Source organism: Pelobates fuscus, chromosome 5 (genome assembly GCF_036172605.1).
Source record: "Pelobates fuscus isolate aPelFus1 chromosome 5, aPelFus1.pri, whole genome shotgun sequence".
Taxonomy (NCBI): Eukaryota; Metazoa; Chordata; class Amphibia; order Anura; family Pelobatidae; genus Pelobates; species Pelobates fuscus.
This window is the reverse complement of record NC_086321.1, coordinates 148,575,688-148,596,703: the sequence shown is the minus strand read 5'-3', so window position 1 is coordinate 148,596,703 and position 21,016 is coordinate 148,575,688. Positions and strand designations below refer to the sequence as shown.

Sequence of the window (21,016 nt, the reverse complement as noted above, 5' to 3'; positions counted from 1 at the left end):
TTATAAAGCTAAAACCTTGCAAAATTTGGCATGCTGAGATTACAAACGCCAGAATGTTTTGTGTAATCAACTTATGCTGTAGAGAAGATGTCACTTTAAAAGGGAGACAGGGTTAGACATGCATAAATATTTTAAGAGCTTTTGATCCATAGAAACATAGTTTTCATCACAAGGCAAATCATCCCATTTCTCTTTGCAAAACTGTTGGCTTAATTTTTCATATAGCTCCTGCTGAGAGCTAGGCAGTGTGTCAATCCCAAAGTTTCTTGAATTCTTCCTTTGCATTCAAATCTACATCATCTGCTAGTAGGCTACTCCATGCATCTACAACTCTTTCTAACATATAGAATTTACAGTGGAGCAGAATAGATAGTTAGCAATTCTTGTGCTATTATATTCCTAATGGACTGGTTGGAGAAGATCTGCATTGGTGTACATGATACGGTTATGTGTTAAAACTAATCTTTGCATTTCTCTCTCTCTTTTTTTTTCTTTTTCAAAGTGTGAAAACATCCCAGAAGAACTGTACCATGTCTCAGACTGGAGAGAAAGCTAAGGTAGGAGCTGTGTCATATGCTAAAACCCAAACCTAGAATATTCAGTCCTAGTATGTTGCTTTTATTTTACATCTGTTGAGCAAACGAGCAAACAAATTTTAATTTTTTTCTTGGTCTGTAGAGGAGTGGGTTGTGGTCTGCATTGAGGATTAATACATTGCAACCAATATTTTCAAGGGTCTTCTAGTTCAGCATCATCACACATGGCATGATGATGCCAAATGGCACAGAGAAACATTATATTCAATGATTTAAAAAAAAAAAAAAAAAAAAAAAAAAAAGGTTAGTAGGTTTCGAACTGTGATCATCGGTATTGAGGATCCGAGAAGAGGTGGAAGGGCCACAGCGAGAAGACTGTCCTGCTGCTGAATTACTAGTGAGTTTAATTTTTTTTGAGGGGTGGAGGGTCTGAATGTAAAATAGTAAAGGAACACATTTAATTTAAAGAATAGTACATTTAATTTTAAAGTTAAGAATGATCCTTTAAGCATTTTTCTTCTCACATAGGAGAACTTATTTTACTTATTTCTTATTAGGCCAAAAACAAGCAGTAGAGGGGAGGAACTATTTTATTTTTTCTTTCCTTTCTGTTTCTTAGAACACCTACGTAAATCCACTTTCATTTCAGACTATTGGCTAATAAAATAAAAATGGCCTGGCTGCCATACTGAACGGTCTTAAGCTGGTTGAGCACCGTGGTTAAACTCTAATTTAACTCAAAATACTGGATTTTCTATGCACAGTTTCTAGCTCTGTGCAATGAAACGGCTTGCAGGGTCAGCATTACAGTTCTTGGTGGTTTCTCATGCCTAGTTGGAGTGCAATCCAGTTCTGCCTACATACAGCCATCCTAGTGGCATTGGTGGGGAGAAGCAGCCTATCTCTGTCTACCCTCGGTCTCCCTGGAAATTAAGTCTCTGTGTTAGTCCCCATTTCTCCTACGTTGCCGGTGGGGGTTATCCCATCGGACATCACCCTTAGTCCAGCTACATTTGCCGAGAGGAGAGAGGTGGGGTGCATCATCTTATCTAAAATGGCAGATGCCATGCCCTTATGAAGCTCATGGAGCCTACAGGCCTATAACACGGCTGGGCTTGACAATATCCTTGATGATTTCTGGTTGCAACTGACCAGTAGACAGCAGATCCAGGGACTTGAGTTACCTACCATAACACAGCGCCCACATCACCATGCTCTCCTGCTTTCAGTAGTTCCTGTTCGAGAAAGGGGCTATACATTAGACCAGAAACATCTACGACCCTTCAGAGTTACCGCACCATCTGGGCTATTCTAGCCTCTGAAGCATGCACCGCATACTGGTTGTCAAAAGTGTAATAATCTCTGCTACTCCAGCACTTAGGACGCAGATTACCATACAGCTCGGCCTCTGTCAGGGCAAAGAACTGGGTCCTGGTTGGCGAGCTTGCTGGCGTGGAGAAACATCAGGCCTATTTCTGAGTTGTTGGACTATGTTGTGCCTCTGGTGGGATTGGCTGATCTCTACCTGGGGTCTGGGATAGTTTCTTTATGATTTTGTATGGTCAAATACCGCTACTGGAGGTTACTCTTATACCACCAACTCTTCTAGTTTTCCTATGGGACCCAGGAGTCTTTAATCTGTGTTACATGCTCTATTCCCTTATATTATTGTCTAAATGTTTTTCAACATGCTCCATTGTTATGCTTATAATTTTCTGACATTATGCAGTTGCAATAACTCGCTTATTGTGATAATGCTACGATTATCATTTATATGTATCTTGCATAAATTTATTGCGATAATGCTATGTTTTACCATTCATGTGTACCTTACATAATGCTATGTTTTACCATTGATCCATATCGTTCATGCACCTGATTTATTTTCGGTAACTGCACAACCAAAAACAACAATTAAAAAAATTGTGATAAATACAAGCAGCAATACTTCACAGACCAAATTCTTTTTTTCAATTTTGCCACAAACAATCAACATACAAGATAACAAAATATTAGTTGTGGCACAGTAAAACACTTACTAACAAGGTTGCTTTAGATTTAAAGGGACACTTTTTAAATAAAAAAATCATTGTTTAGAAGATACATCCTAACGCAAGCATGTCAAACTCAAAGACTAAAATGGACCAAATAAACCAGGTTTAAGTTTATGTTGGCCGCAAAAAAACAAAAACTTCCGTTTTCATAAAAACTTTTTTATTTAGGAAAGTACAGTATAAAAAAAGTCGCTTAACTGACACTGGACGTCCTCACTAGCTAATTTATTTTAAGGAGACGTGCATTTGCATATAACCAATGTTTCAGTCCAACTACCTTGACATATTAAGAAAAGTTTGGTAATGGGACTGAAATGGTGAATGTATGCTGTTCACAACTGTAAAAAAAACAAATGACGTTATCTTGTTGATTTTGAAGTTCTATGAGTGTGTTCTTCACTTTGGCTGAGATCATCACACTTGATGATCTAAGCCAATCCAGGGCTTTCCCTAGGAAAGCATCGGGAGGCTATTGTGCATGTGTGGCAAAACGCTGCGCAGCCAATCAGCATCCTCCATGGGGAGCGTTCAGCAACTCCATGCAGATCCAATCGAATACACCCCTTTCCCCCATTCTAAAACACTGCCACCCATCTAATAAACTGCCCCCAAATTCAATACACTGCCCCTCCTCCCTCAACTCTAATACACTGCCCCCCAATCTGATACACTGTCCCCCGATATAATGTACAGAATCTCACAATCTAGTAGACTGCCTCCCGCTGCCCTGCCTCCACACTCTAATACACTGCTCCCCCCACTCCACTCTAATATACTGCCCTCTCCCCCAAACTAAACGGGCTGGAGTGTCCTTTTAAATACAGAAGAGACATCAAAGAAAGCAGAGAAATATACAGTGGGAATCCAATAACCACAAGTGTGAAAAATAACAGAAAATGAGGAGCATTGGGGACCTGTTGCACATGTGCAGCAAGTGCTGTGTGAATCCAAGTGTCCCCATAGGAAACATTGTATTCATTGCTTTACTATGGCCTTCCTCGTCATGTGACTGAGTTTTACTCTATCAGTGCCACAGAAGTACCGCTAATATCCGTCGGTATGATGTTATGTTAGCCTTTTGAAACTAAAAATTAAGGTACATGCTATTTCACAGAATGCTATTAATTAGATATTGTAATGACCTCAAGGCTGGAATGTCATGATGTGGCAGTGACTCTTTTCTTCTGCAGTTCTCTGACTCCGCTGGCTATGTGGGATTTGCCAATTTGCCCAACCAGGTCCACAGAAAATCCGTAAAGAAGGGATTTGAATTTACTCTCATGGTGGTCGGTGAGTGAGTAAAATAAGATGTAACTTAACTGTGCAATTCTAAGTGCCATATATGCTGAAATATTGGTCTATTAAAAATGGGGCAAAATGCAAAACTGCTCCAAGATCACTGAAAAGAGGACAAAGTGCTGTCTAAAAATAATTTTTTTTTTTTTTTTTTTTTTTTAAATTCTTTATTTTTGCGGGTACATTCGAACATCACGTTACAATGCGTGCATTAAAGACAGTCAGCATATGTTACAAATGGTGATAATAAACAGCAGCACATGCATAGTATTCACCCATATTTTTATATGTAAAGTATTGTCTAGCGTGGATTCCTCCTGTCTGGGCATTTAGTTAGCTCAAACCTGGGTCGGAGGGAGCTGGAGATTAGCTTGTGCTCCTTTCTTGACGTATAGCTATATCTGGGGTTGGTGGAGCTTAAGCGCGTGGGCATGGAGCAGTGAGCAGTGTTGTGTAATGTGCCTGATATTGCCCGTGCGCATATAGTAGGAAGGGGCATGCTTACTCGATGTAGTGTAAGGTGAGGGGGGGTAAGTGACTGGTCTTAGTGTCCGGTTATTAGCTTACGGAGCCGGGTAAATGTAGCAAATGTGCATATATATAATGGAGACAAAGGTGGTGGGGGAGGGTATAGGTTACTCATTCAAGATAATACAATATGCAACAGAGAAACTTATGCAGCATAAAACGGAAAACGGAAAGCAGTAAACATATAACATAAGACATAGCCTTGCGTGGCAGCATTTTCATCAGGCGTTGTCGGTTTCAGGTAGGGAGAGTGTCTGTTCGCGCTCTGGTTCCTCGAGGCACGAATGGGCTTATAGTGGCTACAGTCCATGAGGGGCTGGTGTCCGCTGGGGTCGCGGCTGCCGGCAGGCCCAGGGCTCGGAGGAAGGTCGTTGCTTCCGTCTTGTGCGTCAGAATGTGTTGCTTGCCGTCTTTCTCTGCCATCAGTCGTTGCTGTCCCCACTTGTACTTGATGGATTTCTCCCTTAATTGTTGTGTGATCTGTCCCAGTGACCTCCTCCATGTCAAGGTGTGTCTGGATATGTCCCTGAAAAAGGTGAGGTGTGCTCCCTCAAAGGGGACCATGGGAGAGTCCTTGGTGGCACTCATGAGTGCTCCCCGGTCGGATTCCCGGTTAAATTTAATAAGTATGTCCCTGGGTGCCTCCTGTGGCGCTTTGGATGCTTTGGGGAGCCGAAAAACGGAGTCCATGCCCAGGGCCGGATTAAGAGCACACTGGGCCTGGTGCTGACAATTATGATGGGCCTAATTACGGAATCTTATCGACCAAAAACACTAAAACAACCATAACTCCCAAGCGTCATGTATCTGATGGAGATGCAGCTATAAGAAAACACATGCTCTATGCTAATCTCTCTCTAATTTATGCTTTCATCTTTCAAGTAAATCCATACCAACTAACAGCAATGTCCAGTGAAGCAGGAAGTCAATGGGCAGGGTAAAAGGGTGGGCCACTGGTGCGAATCACGTGACCAGACCTGCCAAAAGGGGAGAACATGCCCAAAAAGGGGACATGCCTGTCCAAAGAATTTGAAGGACAGCCTGGCATGAATGCATGTCAGGCTGCCTGCCAATCATGCAGGCTGTCCAGCTAAGGGCAAACTATGCAGGCAACACCCTGACCTTGACATAAATGCGTCTAATGATGTGCTCACTCCATGCTTTCTAAGGACTGTCCCCTAGCACTCACTGGTCCACTTGTCTCCTTACCTTCTTACTAGCAGGCAGACGTTCCTGGTATATAGTCTGAGACAGATAAAGGGTGTATGTAGTGAGTGTAGAAGAATGGGGACATGCCACAGTGTTAGAGAGACCAACGTCTGCATTACCTAAACTAATTTTATTGTAAGTCAGTCTACACTAAGTTTTGTTCCCATACATCCCTCTTAAGCTTCCAAACTTAAAGGGACACTATAGTCACCAGAACAACTACAGCCTATTTTTTTGTTCTGGTAAGTAGAATCATTCCATTCAGGCCTTTTGCAGTAAACACTGTCTTTTCAGAGAAAATAACTCCACTGGCCACTCCTTAGATGGCTGCTAGAGGTGCTTCCTGGGGCAGTACTGCCTAGTGTGCAGCACTGCCATTCAGTGTCTCCACCCTCTGCATGCAGACACTGAACTTTCCTCATAGAGATACATTGATTCAATTTATCTTTATGAGGAGATGCTGATTGGCCAGGGCTATGACTTGTGCTGGCTCTGCCCCTGATCTGCCTAGTTGACAGTCTCAGCCAATCCTATGGGGAAGTATTGTAATTTGCTCAGACCAACACTTCTGATGATGCAGACAGTCAGTTCAGAGGCAGAGCCAGCAGCTGCAGACTTGAATACAAATTATATTTTACTAGAAGGGGCCAGGGTGGTGGTTTTAACATAATAGGGTCAGAAATACATGATTGTGTTCCTGACCCTGTAGTGCTACTTTAAGCAAGAGTATGTGAAGAGTAGTTAGGGTTGCCACCTTTCTTGGAACAAAATACCGGCCTTAATCATTTGTATAATCACAAGGAGTGACATCAGAGAAAATTCTGTAAAATCACCAACAAACTACTCACAGTTTGATTCTGCTGTATAGATGGGTTGCTCCCAGTGTCTCAGTCTCGCAAGTCACCCAGTGTCTCAGTGTCCCTATGTATCACAGTGTCAGTGTCCCCATGTCGCCCAGTCCCCTAGTCTCCCAGTGTCTCAGTGTCCCCATTTCTCCCAGTGTCTCAGTGTGTCCCCATGTCACTAGGATACTGGGGACACTGAGAGACATGGGGACACTGAGACATGGGGACACTAGGAGACATGGAGACACTGAGACATTTAGGGAAACTGGGATGAAATGGGGACACAGGCACTAGGGACACAGACACTGGGAGACATGGGGACATTGAAACATTTGGGGACACTAAGACACTAGGGACACAGAGACATGGGAACACAGACACTGGGAGACTAGGGGACACTGGGGATACTGGCTGGGAGACAGACACTTGGGGACACTGGGAGACATAGGGACAGTTCTGGACATAGACATGGGGACACTGGGGCATATAGGGACACTGGGAGACATGGGGACACTAGGCACACTGAGACACTGGGAGACATGGGGACACTGAAACATTTGGGGTCACTAAGACACTAGGGACACAGAGACATGGGAACACAGACACTGGGAGACTAGGGGACACTGAGAGACTAGGGGACACTGGCTGGGAGACAGACACTTGGGGACACTGGGAGACATGGGGACAGTTGTGGACATAGACATGGGGACACTGGGACATATAGGGATACTGGGACACATGGGGACACGGGGACACAAGGCACAGTGAGAGACATGGGACACAGACACTGGGAGACTTGGGGAAACTGATACACTAGCGACACTGGATGGGGGACATGGGGACACTCGGAGAAACAGTGTCCCCATGTGTCTCAGCATCCCCATGTGTCCCCAAGTGTCTCAGTGTCCCCAGGTCTCCCAGTGTCTGTGTCCCCATGTGTCCTAGTGTCTTAGTGTCCCCTAGTGTCTGTGTCCCCATGTGTCCCCTAGTGTCTCAGTGTCCCCATATGTTCCCTAGTGTCTCAGTGTCCACATATGTCCCCTAGTGTCTCAGTGTCCCTATGTGTCCCTGCTGCCTTTCCCCACATCCCTCACTTACCTGAGCTGTAGAGCTGCTGTCTGGACTCTGTGCTGTGTGAGTAGTAGAGAGAGGCAGGGATATGCATAGACATATAATACCTAGACGCCGCATTTACCGCTACTTCCTATTGGCGCTGATGAGCCGCGGGGCCGCCATCTTGGATCGGTCACAGTGTGATCTGCAGCATAGACATATATAGAACATATGTCTATGATCTGCAGAGCAAGGTCCTCAAAGTAAACATGGTTAGTCTTAAAATCCACCCGGAGGGTGTATAGATCCAGTAGCATGATATTTAATCCTGGGATATTAAATAAAATTAACTGACATTTGCTGCTTTAAGACCTCTGTGGTTATTTAAGTTATCGACTAAGTTTACTCAATACATTAAAATTATTTGAATTTTCAGATTGAAACTATGCGTTGCATTTGGATTTAGGTTTGCTAAAATTAAAAGTTTAGTGAACTAACCCCACAATCTATCATCTTAATATACATGTTTTAAAATGGGACTGGATCTTTGCCTGATTTGTAATGTATTTACTTTTCACCATTTTTTACTAATATGGATTTTGGAACTGTGCAAAATAAAATGTAGATATCTACAACTCTTTATTATTGTGAGCTCTGTCTTTTGCACTTTGAAGTCCGCATAGAGATAGCATAAAGAGAATAGGAGAAATCAAACAATCACATCACTATTTACTAAAGTGAGATTTGTCACTAAGTCAAAGTTAATAAAAAAAATTAGGGACAGAAGTCCTAATATATAGACATATAATACCACACCGGGTGACCGGCCCGCATTTCATGGCCCCCCAGGGTCAATACGGCGTCTAGGTATTATATGTCTATGGGGATATGCTATAACTTCCTATCCCTGCCTCTCTCCACACACAGTGACCCCTACTGGCCGGTGCTGGTATTGCAGAGTAATCTCCACTTATTCTGAGAAAAATACCTGCATTTGTATTGCCGTTATTACTGCAATACCGGCACGGCCAGGCAGCCTCAAATACCGGCTGTGTCAGTAAAATACCAGTCAGGTGGCAAACCTAAGAGTAGTGTGTGTAAAAAAAAAAATAAAAAAAATTTTTTCTTTTTTTTTTAAATGGGCCTGGGCCTGGAGCTGCAGCTCCATCAGCCCCTATGTTAATCCGGCCCTGTCCATGCCCATCTGCTTTAATTGTTTGGGCGGCAGCAGCGTAGCCAAAAGCCGTCGGCAGTAATGTGGTAGTTCAGCGTCGGTGACTGTTTCTGGCACACCTCGGGTCCTCACATTTCTTGCTTTTGCCCTGTCCTCCATGTGGGCTAGTTGATTGGATAAGGCACTGCAATGCCTTTGCAGCGCTCCCAGTGCTGCGTCTGTGGCGGTTTGGGCAACTCCTGCACCTTTGAGACCCTCTTCCACCGTTACTACCCGGCTTGTAAGTGTCGAGACCTCCTCCTTAACCTGCACCATATCGGCGTGAAGCATCGCTTGTATTTCTTTGGCTAACGCCTTAATGTCGGCTTTCGTGGCGGGGGCTGAGTCTCCTGGTTCCGGGGGTGCCCCTGGCTTGACAGGCCCCCTCAGTGGAGGTAAGTATGCCGTCGGGCTCTCGTCCTCTGATGAAGGTGAGGTGGAGGCCTCTGCCGGCGCCATCTTGCCAAAATCAGGCCTCGTGGCCGTGCGCATAAAGTCTCCTATATCTCTGGATCCCGAGCCCGGATCGGTCTTGTACTTTTTTGCCTTCTTGCCCATGTTGTTAGGCACTGGAAGGGCGTTGGGTAGTCGGTTAATTTTGCTTTAATCGTTGATTTTTTGCGTTTGTGTGAGTCGTTTCAGCGGAGCTGCTGTGGGAAACGTCTCTCTCGCTCGGGTGTTGGCTCCGCCCCCCCTAAAAATAAATATTACTAATTAGATTTTCTTCTTTATGGAGTGGGCAGAAATGTATACGTGAATCAAATGCTAATAGAAAGTAATCTCAAATTAGAGTATGGGACATTTCCCAAGAATGTAGGAGCTGTGGCCAAATATTACAAGCCAGGAAACATTTTCATTAATAAGTGATGATATGCTCACATTCCTTGATCATCTTCTTCCTGTGCTCACATATATACACAATTAACCTCTCAATAACATCCCAATGCAAATGACAAAGCCACAACATTAGACTTGAAAAGAGAGGAATTTTATTTAACACAAGTTACACTCTCATTATCTTCATTACCATTTATCATTATTATCTTCATTATCTTCTGATGGAGCTATATAAATGATAAAATAATTACAAGAAACTGAAGGAATGTACACTGACCTAGCAACTAAATACAGTGCACTTTGTATCCTCCTTGCATTTTTATTTCATTCACATACATTCTCACTTATAACAAACATTCATATAAATATTGGACTTGTTCACAAATCCCTTTCTGCTGCACTGAATTAATCAAATGCCAATCTGTCAATCTACGGACAAGCTAATGGATTAATTAGCAATTTATTAACCAATTAATTTGTTTGTCAGATATTACCAACACACGAAAAGGACGTGGGAATTGTTATAGACAACAAACTATGCAACAATGTGCAATGTCAATCAGCAGTGGCTAAGGCCAGTAAGGTATTGTCATGCATGAAAAAGGGCATTCATTCTCGAGATGAGAATATCATTTTCCCTCTTTATAAATCACTGGTAAGACCACATATTAAATATACTGTGCCATTTTGGGCACCTGTTCTAAAGAAGGATATTATGGCACTAGAAAAGTATAGAGGCGGGCTACAAAATGAATAATAGGAATGGAACAGATCAGCTATGAAGAAAGGTTAACAAATTTAAACCTATTTAGTTTAGAAAAACGCTTTCTGAGATGGGATATGATAACATTATACAAATATATTCGGGGCCAATACAAACCATTGTGTGGAAATCTATTCACAAACCGGATTTTTCGTAGGACACGAGGTCATGCGTTTAGACTGGAAGAAAGAAGATTTCATCTAAGGCAAAGAAAGGGTTTTTTTTTTTACTGTAAGAACAGTAAGGATGTGGAATTCTCTGCCTGAAGAAGTGGTTTTATACAGATAAAGTCCATACAGATGTTCAAACAGCTACTAGATACATACTTGCAAAAACAGAATATTCAAGGATATAATTTTTCAATATAGGGTAATAGCTTTTTGATCCAAGGATTAATCTGACTGCCATTCTGGGGTCAAGAAGGATTTTTTTTTTTCTAGTTTGTTGCTTCAAACTGAGTTTTTTTGCCTTCTTTTGGATCAACAGCAAAAAACAAATGTGAGGAAGGCTGAACTTGATGGACGCAAGTCTATTTTCAGCTATGTAACTATGTAACCAAATTAATTTGTTTGGCCATAGATTAACAAGCATTTGATTTGTTCAGCGCTGCTAAAAGGAAATGTGCATAAGTCTAATGATTATATATACATAAACACACATACATATCTCACGCTTTAAAAAGGTAAAGAAAGTTTATCATATCGATATGCCGAATCAAAACTCATAAAATACAAGAAGGCATATATGAGAAATAGGAAGGGGGGAACATTCCAAGACAAGAAAGAAAAAACCCATAAAGTCTGCATAGCCAGAATAACTAAATTGTTCGTGATGATCTTTCGACTCTAGCTCAGAAGCTCTGAGTCCCTTGAGTTAGTGGGACCCACGGAAAAGGGCTTTATGGCATAAATGTTCCACTTTGTTGCACTTGCGTTGGCTTTGAGTCCAGTGAGCGTCCTACCAAAACAAGGAAGGTATATGCCTCTAGCACATGAGTGAACGGCTTTGCCGTTCTTGTCCACCAGCAGCCTGGATAACTGGAGATGTCCTTTCCTCGTGATAGCATAGTAAGCTGGTAAAGTGATTGACACTAGACGACTGTCTGCATGGAGAGGTCTCCATATAAGGTGAGTTGGGACCCTTCACAGGAGAACGAAGGGTAACCTCTTATAACATTTATAGGCACATCCCTATCCTTCAGAAACTTAGATCGCATATGAACAACACTTTTTACAGGCAGTATTTTCCCTCTTATATATGTAATTAAAATATTTTTATTTTCCCCAGCACTCCGCCTCTTCTATGAGGATATACTGTAATACCCACTGTAATCTGTCATTGTATGAAAATGCTAATAGATGATGAGATACTCTAAGGTCTTGCGCAATAACCAATCATATATATAAAAAAAAAAAAAAAAAAAAAATAACACACATTTACATTTCAGCCCTACAAAATAGATCAGGTAAACAGAATGCAGGTCAACAGCCCGGATGCCAGTCCCCCCTTGTGGGACACTAAACATTGCTTTTTCCCTATTTTAGCCCTACACACTCTATTAAGGATATACAATGGGGTTTATTCAACACATTATTGAAACGTATTTTCTAAAATGGATGGTTTGGAAAGATTTGTCTCATATATATTTTATGCTCGCCAATTTTGGGCTTAATGTTGCAAAAGGTATCCTCAAAGTACTCGTTACTGAATTAACCCATATATCTGTATAGTTGTGAATTCCATATTGGGTTAAAAATAATTTTTCTTCTTGATAGTTTGTCTGAAAGTCCTTCTTTTTTTCATATCTTTTTGCAGGTGAATCTGGTTTGGGAAAGTCAACACTGATCAACAGCTTGTTTTTAACAGATTTGTACCCTGAGCGTTACATTCCTGGTGCGGCGGGTAAGTTTGCCATGTCAATACACACATTCTAAACCATGTAAGGATGTAAATGATTTAGGCACCTTTCCTCTTTTTTTCCTTCTAATGCTCAATTTTAGCTGGTTGTCTTTAAAAGTAACATAGCTAAATTGGGTTTCATCAATTATTTATTTAGCATAGATATTGTCCTGCATGTTCTAAAAAAAACTGCAATGTTTTACATTGCAGGGTTAAAAGGACAGGACCTCTGCGCCCAGTAAATTGAGATGAAGTGGCCTGATTGATTTTAGAGGCCCTTTAATTCATTTGAATCAGCATGAGAAATTATAACAATCTGTGAGAAAATCCTTGCAAATTATTTATCTACATGCAGGCTGTGTATGTCACAGACAGAGGAAGTGTGGCTAGGGCTGCATACATAGAAACAAAAGTAATTTAAGTGATAAATGGCAGAGAAATGAGAGTGAGACTGCATGGGCATGATACATACATCAAAACAACTTCATTAAGTTAAAGGTGTTTTGATTCCTATAGTTTCCATTTAAAGGGACACTATAGACATCCATACCACTTAAGCTCATTGAAGAGGTCTGTGTGCAGTGGCCCAGATCCCTTAACCCTGAACAGGTAATTATTGCAGCGTTTCATAAACTGCAATAATGACCTGCTAGGGTTAACTCCACCTCTAGTGGCTGTCTACCAGCACCAACCATGGGAACGTCCAGCGTCACCCAAAACCTCATTAAAAAAGCATTATGGAAATCTTAATGCGAGCACCACCATTGCCGCGCATGCACATTAGGTCTCCCCCGCCGAGGAACATCGACATTGGATCCAGGTAAGTGACAGAAGGGGTTTTCAATCCCTACTGCACCACTCGGGGAAGCCCTGAGGGAGGGGGGAGTTATAGTGCCATGAAAACGAGTTTGTTTTCCTGGCATCATAGTTTCCATTTCATGGTGATTTCTGTCCTTTAAAATTCTTTTTTTTCTTCTTTCTAACAGATTGTGACCATTTCTGATGTTGACCCAAACAAATTAGATAGAGGCCTATATTCATAATGAGCAAGACAATATATTCAGTATTTCAATTTACCTATATGTAAATGATATACACTTTTTGATGTCTGCTCTCCCTCTCCAGTCATACATATATGTAACCACAGCTTCATTTTCTGTCCCATACCTACAGAAAAGATTGAACGTACAGTTCAGATTGAAGCTTCCACGGTGGAGATTGAGGAACGTGGAGTAAAGCTGCGTCTCACGGTAGTTGACACACCAGGATATGGAGATGCCATTAACAGTCAAGACTGGTACGTGTAAGAGGGCTTTGGTGAAGTTAGCAATATATGGCTATACTTCATATTACACAAATTAAATTACTCTAATTTTAGAGTGAGACTTAAAGGGTTACTCCAACCCTGAGCGGGGGGGAGGGAAGGGGATGCTTTTCTATACAATATGCCATATTGGGTAAATCCAGCAGAAAAATATATTTTAATAAATACTAAAAGCTTCTGATGCTGACTTCCACACTGTAGAATATTGCATATTCTATGTTTCTATTGATTATATATGGATGTCTGGATTGACATTAGTAACAGATGGTATCAGAGTCACAAGGTTTTCTTTGTCTGAGAAGTCAGGAATGTGGATTGGGGATCTTGTCCTTATATGGCTAGGGTTATATTTAAAAGGTCTGACGTCATTATGGATTTACGTTGTATTTATATAGAATAGTGAACAAAAGACCACAAGGTTTTGCTGTTGCTCGCTGCTTGCTGCACAAGTTTGTTCTTCTTCTCCTCTAACTATGTAGAGTCTTACGCTCCCTTCAGGAGTCCAGCAATTAACATCTGCTGTTGAACATCCATTATCCTGTAACATCCTTTGTTGTTTTATTATATATCCGTAACTGTAAGAATAAACCTGAAGAAACCGTAAGTCAAATTGCGTATTAGTATTTCGATATAGATGTGTATTAACCTGGCAAGCCTTTTACCCAAGAAGATGTACAAATAAAATACTTATTTCAATCAACCTGGAAAAAGACATAGAAGAACTCATTTTATTACACCCCCCCCCCCCCATATGACATCTCCGGTGCCTTATGCCGTCAATTCACATGCCTGTGCGAGCCAGCGAGGGGAGGAAGAAGGGGGGCGGGAATTAAATACATAAAAACAAACCCACAGTACAAGTATCAGAGAGAAGAAGTGCCCACAGGGTGGGAAGCAGGGAAGGGAACACTATCTTCCCCTTGTAGGTGCTCTGCCTGCAAAGGAGAAGATTATCACATTTGTTTCCTGCGTTCTGACAACAGATGCAAAATATGCCGAAAATTGACATAAGCAGCGCGGAATAGAGTACTGGGCTGTCTAAGTCATTGGTGCTGAGGCTGCCACAAGCACACAACACACAATAAAAAAAAAAAAATTGTATGTGCACTGTTTAACCCCTTAAGGACAAAACTTCTGGAATAAAAGGGAATCATGACATGTCACACATGTCATGTGTCCTTAAGGGGTTAAGGGGTTAAGCAGAAATACTGCACATACTTACTATCACCATGACCACTTCAAATCAAGTTAGTTGGAGTAAGTCTTAAATATCTGTCCTTCGAATTTTTGGAATCTTCAAGAAGAACTTTCATCTGTGAGATTGTTGCACTAATCTTTGGGTAATGCTATTTTTATTTATAAATTATCAGCAGGTTTTATTTTTAATGTACATGTCACAACTTAAATGACAATGAAATGAAATGCACAATGGGTGTACAAGGTGTGTACAGCACTATTGAATGCTTGAGTGCACTTGTATGGCATCTCTATGCAGATAGTGGAGCAAGCCAGCGGAATCATTGGGCGATGTGGAAGTGTAGTGGAGGTAAGTATATTTTTATACTTCCCTCTGTCGCTTTATTCACTCAAGTAATTGCTTAAAGGACCACTATAGTGCCAGGAAAACTAACTTGTTTTCCTGGCACTATAGGGTCTTTGGTTCCCCTCCACCCTCCCCCCTCCCGCCGGGCTCAAGAGGGGTTAAGGGGTTAAACACTTACCTTTCTCCAGCGCCAGGCTCCCTCTGCGCTGGGTAAATCTCCTCCCTCTTCTGACGTCAGCGCTGAATGCGCATGTGCGGCAAGAGCCGCGCGCATTCAATCAGTCCATAGGAAAGCATTTCTCAATGCTTTTCTATGGATGGCAGCATCTTCTCACTGTGATTTTCACAGTGGGAAGCGCCTCCAGCGGCTGTCAATGAGACAGGCACTAGAGGCTGGATTAACCCTAATGTAAACATAGCAGTTTCTCTGAAACTGCTATGTTTACAGCTGCAGTGTTAACTCTAGATGGACCTGGCACCCAGACCACTTCATTGAGCTGAAGTGGTCTGGGTGCCTGTAGTGGTCCTTTAAATAGAAATCCGAAAGGTCTGACTTCTATTAAAGCACTTACTTGGGTGAATAATGTCAGGTCCAAAGAAGTGACAGTTGCACTTTGTACTCTATGTACATGGTTTCTTACCTACCTAGCAAGTTAAGAAGTGCCTTTTAATCACTTTCACCAGATTTGTAGGCCTTCTTTTTGCTGTCCTTTTTAATATATACAGTATGTTCTATCTGACATATATATTACTTCAAGGTTAGCTAAAAAAGCGGCAAAGACAATGGAAGTTTTTTTAATACAGGAAGTGAGTGATATCAATATATCTGTCAGTTTAGAACTATTTATAGTTGTAATTCTAACTCTGACAAAAGGTTGGGACTTATTTTGTCCCATCCATTTGGTGGAAATGGCTTGTTCCTGTGTAATAGCCTGACAGAATGCTTCCTGTATCATCAGAATATTTTCATAAAGCACAATGATGGGACAGATCAGGTACAACTAGAAATCTTAGACATGGATCTTAAAGGGACAACCCAGATCCCTAGAGCAGTTTTGCTTGCTGGAAAGCTGTATGTGTGAAGAGTGTGTCCTCTTTTTTTTTTTTTTTTTTCATTTTTGGAAATGTACAGTACTTTCAGATTGGCAGTAAACTGTGATTTTAGTTTCTATGTTAGCATGGGAAATTCATGTTTCACTTAATTTATATTACTATTATGTTATATTTAATGTTTCTTATAGTGTTGGTCTTAGATCACTGACTGTGTTCCCCTTTATAGCTTCTAGCTTCAAAAGTTCAGTTAATAATTTTCATCCAATTTGTGTAGGGTTCCCCCCTAATGAAAATTAGGGTTCACTGTTTGTCTTTTTTTTCTATGCAGTTCTGTGCATATGGTCATAACTTTTACTGATTGTGAACCCAGAAGCTCAGAGTATGTATTTTGGCATAATTTTACTTAAATGTAGCACTTACTTTATTATGTTCTGCCACATGGCTTCGGATATTGTCCTCCATGAACACTTTCACATGCTTGCCATGGCATTATTCAATGTGCTTCAATGTTTTATGTCTAAGAAGAAGTTCAAAATACAATTTAATATGTGCACTGAATGGTGTCATTCATTAACTTGAGCAAATAGATGGGTCTTTTGATTCATTTGTTAGTAACTTGGGCTCAATTTCTGTAATTATTAGTTTTATTTTTTTGAAATCCCTGATATAGTGTATATCAGTAGTTCATCTTTGGTGGGACATATACCGTATATACTCGAGTATAAGCCGACTCTAATATAAGCCGAGGCCCCTAATTTTACCCCAAAAAACTGGGAAAACTTATTGACTCGAGTATAAGACTAGGGTGGGAAATGCAGCAGCTACTGGTACATTTCTAAATAAAATTAGATCCTAAAAAAATGATATTGAATATTTATTTACAGTGTGTGTGTGTGTGTGTGTATGAATGCAGTGTGTGTGTGATGCAGAGTGTGATGCTGAGCCTTGGTGGGGGTGGGCCTTTTTTTTTTTTAATTATTATTATTTTAATATTTTTTTTGTTCTATTATTAATATATTTTTTAATTTAATTGAATTTTTTTAATATTAATATTTTTTAATTTTAATATGATTTACATTTTTATTTATTTTCGTCCCCCCCTCCCTGCTTGTTAGCTGGCCAGGGAGGGGGGCTCTTACTCCCTGGTGGTCCAGTGGTGTGCACTGTGTAGGAGGGGGGCTGGCAGAGCGTTTACTTACCTCTCCTGCAGCTCCTGTCAGCTCCCTCCTCCTCCGCGCAGGTCCGGTCAGCTCCCTCTGCAAGTCCCAGTGTAAGTCTCGCGAGAGCCGCGGGGTCATAGTGCGGCTCTCGCGAGACTTACACTGGGAGCTGACGGGGGAGCTGACCGGACCGGCGCGGAGGAGGAGGGAGCTGACAGGAGAGGTAAGTAAACGCTCTGCCAGCCCCTTGTCTGTATTATGGCAATGTAAATTGCGATAATACAGACATTGACTCGAGTAAAAGTCGAGTTGGGGTTTTTCAGCACAAAAAATGTGCAGAAAAACTCGACTTATACTCTAGTATATACGGTAAGTTAATGTTGGGAAACCTTCTCGAGTAATCAAGTTTATCAGGTGACACTTAATGTTGTAAATTGCTAAGTTAAATAACAGAGCATCCCTGCAGTTGCCCATTTTATTTGTAATATCTTCCTCTAGCATAAAGACATATGGATGTACATCTTTATAACGGACATATCATGCCACCTTCGTGCAGTGAGGTCTATTTGAGTCTGTGCTGAAAATGTTTGAAGGTTCATTGTTTTTCACTGTGCACCATACAATAAAAGTCATTCGAGGACAGATCTTTACATCAAAGCAGGCCTGGGAGCAAGAGGGTTGAAATATCCTTTCAAGTGGAGACTTCTTGAGATCACACTGCATGATATGTACAAATGGCACTTGGGAAACTAAATTTGGGAGTGTTTTGTTTTCTAGTAGAGGTCTGGAGTAGGAATATGTTACAGAATGATTTTATATGATAGCTGTAACCTATTTCTAAAACCGTTGGTATCTACGGATAAACGATTTATGGGAGATATAAAAAAAAAACATTGTATGTGCATGGCCTTTAGTGTGGATGACTTCTCCTTGTATATTTGTGTGCTAACTAGGGCTTAATCTGTTGCTGTTGTCCACCTTCAATAGCAAACTCAATGTAGCAAGCTACCTGTTAATTTTGGTGATAAAATTATCAATCTAATAATGTGTATGCATTGTATTATATGGCAGTGTCAATACATTTATTTAGCATTTGTTATTCTGGAGCTCTTAAATGTTTTGGTGGCCACCTTGGCTTTCAGAGTAAAGCTGTGCAAATAGATCAAATCCTAAACTGCTTAATTAATATAAAGAAGCCAGGAGTCAGAATCTTACTTATGTAGGAATAACGTCACAGTAACGTATTAAAATCGTCACAGGGTTAATTCACTAAACAGCAAATGGTGCAAATATGACTCAGAGGCTATAACGATGTTTAGGAATTTAGTGTTAGCACAATATGTAAAACACAAATGTCCTCTAAGGCAGTGACAAAGAATGCATTTCATAAATTTTCTTTCAAAAATGAATGTGCAAATGTTCACTTCAATGCCAACACATTCCTCCATCTATCTTATTTGTGGCCTGTACCTTTCAATTGTAAGACAGAATTAAAAACATATCTATACTGGTTTAAGGAGTAACCATCTGTGCATTCTGACTCATCAGCATACCCAAAGATAAGAGTATAATCTCTAAATGTTTTTTGGTACTACTTTACACTATTCTTATTCCCAGCTTGGTCTGTTGGACATCTATTTTTCATTGTATTATTTTTTTTTTTGCTACTTTTTTAAAGCTGTATTTTAGATATCTCCAGCAGCATGCGGGTTAAAGGGGATATCTATATCTTGCAGTTGGTAGGTACAGAGCAAGTTGCAGAAGTCCCCCTTTTCCTTCCTTTGTCGTCTTGCCCCTGGACGAGCTCCGGGCCAGATTATTGTGTTTCAAGGAGCCTTTCCTGTTGATTGTGTGCTAATTCAGCTTGTTTATTCCAAATGTTTCTGGCTGCCCTAGTTGGATCCTTGTGGCTATCAGCAAGCTGTTAATCGCCTTGTTAATATAAATTATAACTAACGTATGTTACTGTACCCTTGCTGTTATAAGTAGTTTATTTTGTGAAACACTACATGGAAACTGTTTTTTAATGATTTAAATTTATTTTCAATATAATTTAAGTTTAAGGGTATGACATCCTTGGAGTGGAAGGTGCACTTGCAAACGGTTACTAGCTGGAAATGCTATTTAAAGGGCAGCCCACTGAGGGATTTATGTTCATTATATATATATAGATAGATAGATAGATATAGATATATATAGAGAGAGAGAGTTTTTCAATCATTTTTACTGGCATTTATAAATCATCAACATATTCTGTAGTGCTGTACAACTGGGGAAAAAGACAGTACAATAAACGCAGAACAATACAAAGAGTAAAGCGAGCCCTGCCCTTTAGCTGGGACCTACCCATTGAGCCTTTTTAATACAAAGTACAAGTGGCTAGACAGCCCATGAGCTTACAATTTAGAAGTGTATTAAACAGATCTGTTAAATTATTTATATATATATATGATATATCGGTTTATGCATATATAACTATTAATATAAGGTATATAGTTTTTGAATTGTGCTTAAAATTAAAATGTGACAAAACTACCGTATATACTCGAGTATAAGCCGAGTTTTTTAGCACATTTTTTGTGCTAAAAAACCCCAACTCGGCTTATACTCGAGTCAATAGTCTGTATTATGGCAATTTACATTGCCATAATACAGACTGGGGGAGAGGGGGGCTGGCAGAGCTGTAACTTACCTGTCCTGCAGCTCCTGTGCGCCGTCCGTTCAGCACCTTGGTCAGCTCCCAGTGTAAGTCTCGCGAGAGCACTTACACTGGGAGCTGACAGAAGGAGCTGCACGGATGGCGCGGAGCAGGAGAGAGCTGACAGGAGCTGCAGGACAGGTAAGTTACAGCTCTGCCAGCCCCCCCTTCCCCCCACTGAACTGCCAATGCCACTGGACCCCCTGAGGGGGGACGAAAAAAATAATAATTAGTAATAATAAAAAAATAATAATACTTAAATAATAAATAATAATACAAAAATAATAATAATTAAATAAATAAAAATAATAATAAATAATAATAATAAAAAAATTAAAATAATAATAAAAAAAAAAAACTGCCCACCCCCCACCAAGGCTCTGCAACACACACACACCACTCATACACACACCACTCATACACACACCACTCATACACACACCACTCATACACACACCACTCATACACACACCACTCATACACACACCACCCATACACACACCACCCATACACACACCACCCATACACACACCACTCATACACACACCACTCATACACACACCACTCATACACACACACTGCACTCATACACACACACTGCACTCATACACACACACTGCACTCATACACACACACTGCACTCATACACACACACTGCACTCATACACACACGCTGCACTCATACACACACGCTGCACTCATACACACACGCTGCACTCATACACACACGCTGCACTCATACACACACGCTGCACTCATACACACACGCTGCACTCATACACACACGCTGCACTCATACACACACGCTGCACTCATTATACACACGCTGCACTCATTATACACACGCTGCATTCATTATACACACACTGTAAATAAATATTCAATTAATATATTTTTTTTAGGATCTAATTTTATTTAGAAGTTTACCAGTAGCTGCTGCATTTCTCACCCTAGTCTTATACTCGAGTCAATACGTTTCCCCAGTTTTTTTGGGTAAAATTAGGG

The 21,016-nt window shown here is 40.9% G+C and overlaps 1 protein-coding gene across 1 annotated transcript in view; it reads left to right on the top strand.

The window, feature by feature from the left end:
• LOC134610990 (septin-2A) overlaps positions 1-21,016 on the top strand; it is a 116,992-nt gene that overhangs the window by 13,696 nt on the left and 82,280 nt on the right. The window contains exons 2-5 of the mRNA XM_063454458.1: positions 503-557; positions 3,781-3,880; positions 12,150-12,236; positions 13,407-13,530. Coding sequence (XP_063310528.1) covers positions 531-557; positions 3,781-3,880; positions 12,150-12,236; positions 13,407-13,530 — 338 coding nt within the window. The 5' untranslated portion in view covers positions 503-530. The remainder of the gene's footprint in view (positions 1-502; positions 558-3,780; positions 3,881-12,149; positions 12,237-13,406; positions 13,531-21,016) is intronic.